At 27.6% G+C, this 10,146-nt stretch overlaps 1 protein-coding gene across 1 annotated transcript in view; it reads right to left on the bottom strand.

The window, feature by feature from the left end:
• The window catches only part of slc6a18 (solute carrier family 6 member 18), a 12,906-nt gene extending 8,036 nt beyond the window's left edge, over nt 1-4,870 (bottom strand). Inside the window, exons 1-5 of the mRNA XM_016520715.1 lie at nt 4,852-4,870; nt 3,357-3,497; nt 2,077-2,214; nt 1,441-1,622; nt 350-460 (exon numbers count right to left, since the gene is read on the bottom strand). Coding sequence (XP_016376201.1) covers nt 350-460; nt 1,441-1,622; nt 2,077-2,214; nt 3,357-3,497; nt 4,852-4,870 — 591 coding nt within the window. The remainder of the gene's footprint in view (nt 1-349; nt 461-1,440; nt 1,623-2,076; nt 2,215-3,356; nt 3,498-4,851) is intronic.
• Between the last annotated feature and the right edge of the window lie 5,276 nt (nt 4,871-10,146).

Here is a 10,146-nt window from a genome sequence, read left to right as displayed (position 1 = left end):
GTGTGTGTGTGAGAGAGAGAGAGAGAAAGAGAGAGAGAGAGAGTGTGTGTGTGTGTGTACCTGGTATTTATCATGTTATGGGGACCAAATGTCCCCACAAGGATAGTAATACCAGTAAATTTTGACCTTGTGAGGACATTTTTTTTATCCCCATGAGGAAACAAGCTTATAAATCATACACAATGAAGTTTTTGGAAAATCTAAAAAAGCACAAAGTTTTCTGTGAGGGGTAGGTTTAGGTGTAGGGGATAGAAAATACAGTTTGTACAGTATAACAACCATTACGCCTATGGAATGTCCCCATAAAACATGGAAACACAATGTGTGAGTGTGTGTGAGAGAGACTCACGTCTGGAGTGAAGAGGTACCGAAGCCCGTCTGTGGCCCCGGGCAGAGTAAGGGCCCTCACCAGAAAGATGGTCAACACCAGGTATGGAAACGTGGCCGTCACATACACGGCCTGCAACACAGTCCAGAGAAACACTACTGAACAATGCATGGTTTTCAGTAAGGGAATGAAACTCTGCAGATAATTTGAGAGCATCAAAACACACATCGTTTATTTTTTTTCAACTTTTTTACAGTTATTTTTTTCAGAGATATAATGTGTTTCGTGTTCGGGTCATTTTTGACCCGGGTTTGTATGGAGCACCATTAGTGTCAAAAATACCTTCTGTAAAATAATCTATGAAGTTACATTAGCGCCAAAAAACTTTTGTAACATATTGAGTCTTTTCCCCAAATCTTACACACTTTTGGACTGAATTTTCTTGATGAACATGAATATCTACTTCTATTGATGAACCATTGCAGCATGAAAAACTGATCACTTTGAAACATTTTATGCAAGTAATAATGTTTGTTTTGTTAGAAATAAATATGTAGGTTTCATAAATTTGTTTTTGAGCAATCGTGTTATAAATTCAATAGATCTTTAATTAAACTCCATTCACTCCAATGGGTTTAATAATTCTCAGATTGTGTTCTTATAAATTTCATACAATGATATATTCAAATAAGATTTCTCATCAATATTGACAAAAATATATGTATTTGTTACATATATATATATATATATATATGTATGTATATATATTATATAATATATATATTTTGCTCTGGTTCATGTGTAATTTGAAATTTCAGAGAATTTCTAAAATTTATCAAAAAGGATCAAATGCAGTAATAACACGGTAACATTCAAAACTTTTGATATTTTTTCACATTCACTTATAATGAGAAGTTGCTGATTAGATACAGTATGGGTTTATTTGAAAAATATTAAGTTATGACTGTTTTATAAAATAATGATTCTTGAATGAAAAAATTGTATCAGATTTCGAATGCATTCAAATGCAGGGTTAACTATCAACACAATAAACCGCATAACCCGTGATAAAGCTCAATAAAGGCTGTTGTTTTTGTGACTGTTGGTGTCACCTTGCCGATGGTCTCGATGCCCCGTATGAAGCAGATGTAGACGATGCTCCAGGCCGAGGCCAGACACACGACGAGCCACCACTGCAGCGAGCCGCTCTGCTCGATGTCCGGCGTGATGTTCAGTGTCTGTCTGTACCAGAAGTAGTTGACCGGTGTGCTGGCGACACACTCCTGCACATAACCTACAACACACGGGCCCAGATAACAACACCTCAGATACTTGGGAAAAACAAATATCAGTAAATATTGTTATATATTATAATAGGTTTATTCTTAATGTATGTATTTTATATACTTTATATATATATATATACACGTTATTAATTACTTAATTTAGGTACCTAATTACTTTATATACTTAATGTATATTTTATTTATATTTACTTTTTAATGGATTTATTTGTCTCTGTCTCTCTCTCTCTCTCTCTCTCTCTTTTAACTTTTATGATTTACAGTATTCTGATTTTTTATTTTCATTACTTCCTGTCTAAACCTCAACCTTCGCTTAATATTCATTATATTGCATTTATGGGCACCTCACAACAAACAAGCTTAATTGCGATGAAAGAAATGTCCAAATCGACTGAAATGTTGTATTTGTTCTGCAGTGTTCCTGGTGTGTTTTTCTCTCAGTACCATTGTTGTTCTCGTTGATGGGGCATTGGCTCCAGGGCAGCGGCTCCTGAAACGAGTGGAAGAAATACCAGAGAACCCAGGCCAAGATGGTGTTATAAAACAAACCCACCAGCAACGAGATGATCATCGACGCCACGCCTGCCAACACAAGTGCAATCATACGGTAATAACCAATAATGCTTTTATGAGCTCATAAAGGCTTGATATGCAGGAACACAATCTGACAACACATTAAACATTCAACCATGGAAAATCACAGAACTCCACAGAAAGCAACAACCAGAGAATTAAAAGCCATGTTTATCTGTTCAGAGAAAATTCAGCATGTTTCACAGCTGTAAAATCAAGCCCGCTGATGTTAGGATGTTGGCTTGGCAAAGCCGGACCTATCAAAACTACAAACGAAAGTCCCATAGACTTTCACTGAGGGGGTGAAAACTTTTGTACAGAGTGTTTAAGCTGTCTGTCACCAGCAAAGCTTAATGACTATGCTAAATCATGCTTGCAACATATTAAATCATGTTAAAACATGCTAGCAATGTGTTAAATCATGTTAGCAACATGCTATCAACATATTAAATAAAAACATGTTAGCAATGTGCTAAATCATACTAACATCATGTTAAATCATACTACCAACATATTAAATTAAAACATGTTAACTAACAATATTCTAATCATGTTAACAACATGCAAATCATGCCAGCAACATGTTAATCATGTTAACAATGTGTTATGTATGCTACATAGTATGCTAATCATGCTAGCAACATGGCTACATGTTAATCGTCTTAACAGTGTGCTAAAACATGTTAACAGCATACTAAATTATGCTAGCAATGTGCTAAAACATGATAGCAACATGTTAACAACATGCTAATCATGTTAACAACATAATACTAACAACATGCTAATCATGTTAATAACATGCAAATCATTTCAGCAACATGTTAATCATGTTAACAATGTGCTAAAACATGTTAACAACATACTAAATTGTTATCAATGTGCTAAAACATGTTAACATGCATGTTAAATCATGATAGCAACTTGTTTAAATATTTTAACAATGTTCTAGAACATATAAAATAACATTTTATTGACTTCAAGTAAAATCTTTAAACATGAAACTTTTTAGAGTTATTTCAAACAAGGCGTTGTCAAGCCAACATCGAAGTTAGTTTAGGAACATAACTGATGTAGTTTCATGGTTCTGTCTGGAAACATTCTGAAGATGTCAGTGTGTGTGAGTAACATGCAGATGAATGTGTTTCACTCACCGACTCCACCCAGCAGAGGAGAGATGGAGTGCCAGACACCGATGCTGCCCTTCCTCAGACTCTGACCAATGGCCAGCTCCAGATACAGCAGCGGCAGCCCCTCGAAGACCAGCGCGATCAGGTATGGAATCAGGAACGCACCTGACACACACAACAAAACAACAACCTCCAGATCTGACTGTTCAAATACTGATACGCAGTGTTGGGGAAAGTTACTTTTAGAAGTAATGCATTACAATATTGCGTTACTCGATAAAAAGTAACTTATTGTGTTACATTGTTGCTTTTTATGGAAAGTAATGCATTACAGTATTGCGTTACTCAATAAAAAAAGTAACTTATTGTGTTACATTGTTACTTTTTATGGAAAGTAACTGATTTACAATATTGCGTTACTCGATAAAAAAGTAACTTATTATGTTACATTGTTACTTTTTATGGAAAGTAATGCATTACAGTATTGCGTTACTCGATAAAAAATAACTTATTGTGTTACATTATTACGTTTTATGGAAAGTAATTGATTTACAATATTGCGTTACTCGATAAAAAAGTAACTTATTGTGTTACATTGTTACTTTTTATGGAAAGTAATGCATTACAGTATTGCATTAATAAAAAAGTAACTTATTGTGTCACATTATTACTATTTATGGAAAGTAATTCATTACAGTATTGCGTTACTCAATAAAAAATTAACTTATTGTGTTACATTGTTACTTTTTATGAAAAGTAATTGATTTACAATATTGAGTTACTCGATAAAAAGTAACTTATTGTGTTACATTGTTACTTTTAATGGAAAGTAATAGATTACAATATTGCGTTACTCGATAAAAAGTAACTTATTGTGTTACATTGTTGCTTTTTATGGAAAGTAATGCATTACAGTATAGCGTTACTCAATAAAAAAAGTAACTTATTGTGTCACATTATTACTTTTTATGGAAAGTAATTCATTACAGTATTGCGTTACTCAATAAAAAATTAACTTATTGTGTTACATTGTTACTTTTTATGAAAAGTAATTGATTTACAATATTGAGTTACTCAATAAAAAGTAACTCATTGTGTTACATTGTTACTTTTTATAGTAAGTAATGCATTACAGTATCGCGTTACTCAATAAAAAAGTAACTTATTGTGTTACATTATTACTTTTTATGGAAATTAATTCATTACAGTATTGCGTTACTCAATAAAAAAGTAACTTATTGTGTTACATTGTTAATTTTTAAGGAAAGTAATGCATTACAATATTGTGTTACTCAATAAAAAAGTAACGTATTGTTTTACATTGTTACTTTTTATGGAAAGTAATACATTAAGTTACTTTTGCGTTACTCTTTGTCACCTGGGCTGAGCTTGCTTGTTTGTTTTTTTAATAACAAAAAAGCCAAAAGTTATATTTTTTGCAACTGTAAAGGCCCTTTCACACCAAAAGTGAAATGAATAATCCTCAGGCTGAAGGAAGTGCCTCTATCTCTGCACTTACTCTCGATTTCTCTCAACATGCGGACAGGAGAGCTGTCAGTCAGTAAATGGGAAAACAAAGTAACTTGCATTACTCATTTGCAAATGTAACTCCGATATTTAGTAGTAAATTTAAAAGTAATGTTACTTTACTACTTACTTGAAAAAGTAACCCCAAACACTGGTGATATCTGAATTTGTCCCCCTAATATTGTTGATTAATAAATGCAGCATTGTATTTTACAAATATTGTTGGTGCTTTTAAAAAATAAAAATCGATAAAAAATATATAATAATAAATATAATAATAAATCATACATAACTAAAGTGTGCGTGTATATATATATATATATATACAGTATATATTAAAATTAGATTTTTGTTTATGTACTATAGTTTATTTTTATTTATTTATTTTATTTTTATTGTATATACATTTTTATTGTATATATATATATATATTAAAGGATCAACCCACAAATTCGGATATTGAAATACTGATCTCGGACTTTTGTGTTTCTTCTTGCTAATGTAGTTGTGTGATAAACCTGGCGTTGAATTTTATGAATATAGTTGACTGTTTGACAAATTGCTTTTGTTCCTTTGGATAAAATTAATAAATTTCTGCATATGCTAAATGCATAAATGCAAATGTAAAACACTTAGGCATTTAATAACTGGGTTAGTGTTTTGTTATCCTTTTTATAACAAAGAACAGCTGTAAATAGTATTGAAATGACATGAGAGCATTTATTGTGATCGATTTGATTATTGCCTAATATAATTAATTATTTGATAACTCCGGGAAGAAGTTGATTTATTATTTAATGACTTCAGGAACTTTCATGAAGGAAATGTTATCACTTTCAACAGCAATCAAATAAAGTATTTTTACAACACTTTACAGAAATGGCTCATTTGTTAACAGGGTAACTGTATTAGTAGACCTAACAATGAACAATACAGCGTTTATTAATATTGATGTTATTTGTGTTTTTAATAACTAATGTAAAACGAAAAGTGCTGTAAATAAATATATTGCTTGTTGTTAAGTTAATGCATTAACTAATGTTAACAAATTAGAGCTTATCGTTAAAATTACTTGCGTACTAAAACTGAAATAAAACTAAATAGAAATATAAAACTAATAAAAATGACAAAAGCACATAAAATTACCAAAACTAAAAACTACAATGAATACAGATAATATAAAAATAACAGTTTTAAAAATCCTTGAGTACAAATTATTATATTATATTATATTATAATTTTTTAGATTGATTTGGAATGTTTTTTTTTTTTATTACAAACATGTTTATTTCTGCTTCAATTTACTTTTTAAATATATTTTATGTTGGCAAAATAATTGCAGGAGTTTGAGGATGTATGTCTCATGTCTGCTAACTGGATGAATGTAATGGTTTTCACTCGGTGCTGATCTAATAGCGCCACCTGCTGCTGATTGTGAGCAGATGCAGTTTTCACATTTAAGACATCAAAGATACAGTAATGTGTAAAGATACATTTTTATTCTGCAAATAAACAATAACTCCCGTAAAGCTATCATAAACATGTCCTGGATTTTATACTAGCCTCATTCATATTGGTTTGTAAGTGTTGATTAATTAATAATTTGAACATAAATAAATCACATACTAAAAATGTATTACATGTAAAATTGAAATAAAATATTTTAAAATAAAAATCAATCAAAATAAAACACAAAAATGTATTAAATCATAAAATAAAAAAAATGTTTAATTAAAACAAATCAAAATAAAACAATACAAATTTATTGAATCATAAAATGTAAAATTTAAATAATTTAATACATTTAAAATAAATCAAAACAGGACGTTTTCTAAAAATGTATTAAATCATAAAACGTAACATTAAAATAATTTTGAAATAAAAATAAAACACTACAAATGTTTTGAATCAAAATGTAAAATGAATTTAATACAGTGGCAATAAAAACAAATCAAATCAGAAAACGTACGAAAAATGTATTAAATCATAAAAAGTCAAATTAATTGAATACAGTTGCAATGAAAACAAATCAAATCAGAAAACGTACGAAAAATATATTAAATCATTAAAAAGTCAAATTAATTGAATACAGTGGCAATAAAAACAAATAAAATCAGAAAACGTGCGAAAAATGTATTAAATCATAAAAAGTCAAATAAATTTTATACAGTGGCAATAAAAACAAATAAAATCAGAAAACGTGCGAAAAATGTATTAAATCATAAAAAGTCAAATAAATTTTATACAGTGGCAATAAAAACAAATAAAATCAGAAAACGTGCGAAAAATGTATTAAATCATAAAAAGTCAAATAAATTTTATACAGTGGCAATAAAAACAAATAAAATCAGAAAACGTGCGAAAAATGTATTAAATCATAAAAAGTCAAATAAATTTTATACAGTGGCAATAAAAACAAATAAAATCAGAAAACGTGCGAAAAATGTATTAAATCATAAAAAGTCAAATAAATTTTATACAGTGGCAATAAAAACAAATAAAATCAGAAAACGTGCGAAAAATGTATTAAATCATAAAAAGTCAAATAAATTTTATACAGTGGCAATAAAAACAAATAAAATCAGAAAACGTGCGAAAAATGTATTAAATCATAAAAAGTCAAATAAATTTTATACAGTGGCAATAAAAACAAATAAAATCAGAAAACGTGCGAAAAATGTATTAAATCATAAAAAGTCAAATAAATTTTATACAGTGGCAATAAAAACAAATAAAATCAGAAAACGTGCGAAAAATGTATTAAATCATAAAAAGTCAAATAAATTTTATACAGTGGCAATAAAAACAAATAAAATCAGAAAACGTGCGAAAAATGTATTAAATCATAAAAAGTCAAATAAATTTTATACAGTGGCAATAAAAACAAATAAAATCAGAAAACGTGCGAAAAATGTATTAAATCATAAAAAGTCAAATAAATTTTATACAGTGGCAATAAAAACAAATAAAATCAGAAAACGTGCGAAAAATGTATTAAATCATAAAAAGTCAAATAAATTTTATACAGTGGCAATAAAAACAAATAAAATCAGAAAACGTGCGAAAAATGTATTAAATCATAAAAAGTCAAATAAATTTTATACAGTGGCAATAAAAACAAATAAAATCAGAAAACGTGCGAAAAATGTATTAAATCATAAAAAGTCAAATAAATTTTATACAGTGGCAATAAAAACAAATAAAATCAGAAAACGTGCGAAAAATGTATTAAATCATAAAAAGTCAAATAAATTTTATACAGTGGCAATAAAAACAAATAAAATCAGAAAACGTGCGAAAAATGTATTAAATCATAAAAAGTCAAATAAATTTTATACAGTGGCAATAAAAACAAATAAAATCAGAAAACGTGCGAAAAATGTATTAAATCATAAAAAGTCAAATAAATTTTATACAGTGGCAATAAAAACAAATAAAATCAGAAAACGTGCGAAAAATGTATTAAATCATAAAAAGTCAAATAAATTTTATACAGTGGCAATAAAAACAAATAAAATCAGAAAACGTGCGAAAAATGTATTAAATCATAAAAAGTCAAATAAATTTTATACAGTGGCAATAAAAACAAATAAAATCAGAAAACGTGCGAAAAATGTATTAAATCATAAAAAGTCAAATAAATTTTATACAGTGGCAATAAAAACAAATAAAATCAGAAAACGTGCGAAAAATGTATTAAATCATAAAAAGTCAAATAAATTTTATACAGTGGCAATAAAAACAAATAAAATCAGAAAACGTGCGAAAAATGTATTAAATCATAAAAAGTCAAATAAATTTTATACAGTGGCAATAAAAACAAATAAAATCAGAAAACGTGCGAAAAATGTATTAAATCATAAAAAGTCAAATAAATTTTATACAGTGGCAATAAAAACAAATAAAATCAGAAAACGTGCGAAAAATGTATTAAATCATAAAAAGTCAAATAAATTTTATACAGTGGCAATAAAAACAAATAAAATCAGAAAACGTGCGAAAAATGTATTAAATCATAAAAAGTCAAATAAATTTTATACAGTGGCAATAAAAACAAATAAAATCAGAAAACGTGCGAAAAATGTATTAAATCATAAAAAGTCAAATAAATTTTATACAGTGGCAATAAAAACAAATAAAATCAGAAAACGTGCGAAAAATGTATTAAATCATAAAAAGTCAAATAAATTTTATACAGTGGCAATAAAAACAAATAAAATCAGAAAACGTGCGAAAAATGTATTAAATCATAAAAAGTCAAATAAATTTTATACAGTGGCAATAAAAACAAATAAAATCAGAAAACGTGCGAAAAATGTATTAAATCATAAAAAGTCAAATAAATTTTATACAGTGGCAATAAAAACAAATAAAATCAGAAAACGTGCGAAAAATGTATTAAATCATAAAAAGTCAAATAAATTTTATACAGTGGCAATAAAAACAAATAAAATCAGAAAACGTGCGAAAAATGTATTAAATCATAAAAAGTCAAATAAATTTTATACAGTGGCAATAAAAACAAATAAAATCAGAAAACGTGCGAAAAATGTATTAAATCATAAAAAGTCAAATAAATTTTATACAGTGGCAATAAAAACAAATAAAATCAGAAAACGTGCGAAAAATGTATTAAATCATAAAAAGTCAAATAAATTTTATACAGTGGCAATAAAAACAAATAAAATCAGAAAACGTGCGAAAAATGTATTAAATCATAAAAAGTCAAATAAATTTTATACAGTGGCAATAAAAACAAATAAAATCAGAAAACGTGCGAAAAATGTATTAAATCATAAAAAGTCAAATAAATTTTATACAGTGGCAATAAAAACAAATAAAATCAGAAAACGTGCGAAAAATGTATTAAATCATAAAAAGTCAAATAAATTTTATACAGTGGCAATAAAAACAAATAAAATCAGAAAACGTGCGAAAAATGTATTAAATCATAAAAAGTCAAATAAATTTTATACAGTGGCAATAAAAACAAATAAAATCAGAAAACGTGCGAAAAATGTATTAAATCATAAAAAGTCAAATAAATTTTATACAGTGGCAATAAAAACAAATAAAATCAGAAAACGTGCGAAAAATGTATTAAATCATAAAAAGTCAAATAAATTTTATACAGTGGCAATAAAAACAAATAAAATCAGAAAACGTGCGAAAAATGTATTAAATCATAAAAAGTCAAATAAATTTTATACAGTGGCAATAAAAACAAATAAAATCAGAAAACGTGCGAAAAATGTATTAAATCATAAAAAGTCAAATAAATTTTATA

Source organism: Sinocyclocheilus rhinocerous, unplaced genomic scaffold (genome assembly GCF_001515625.1).
Source record: "Sinocyclocheilus rhinocerous isolate Xijiao unplaced genomic scaffold, SAMN03320098_v1.1 scaffold359, whole genome shotgun sequence".
NCBI lineage: Eukaryota > Metazoa > Chordata > Actinopteri > Cypriniformes > Cyprinidae > Sinocyclocheilus > Sinocyclocheilus rhinocerous.
Note: the sequence above shows the minus strand (reverse complement) of the source record. Positions and strands in the feature narration are given on the sequence as shown.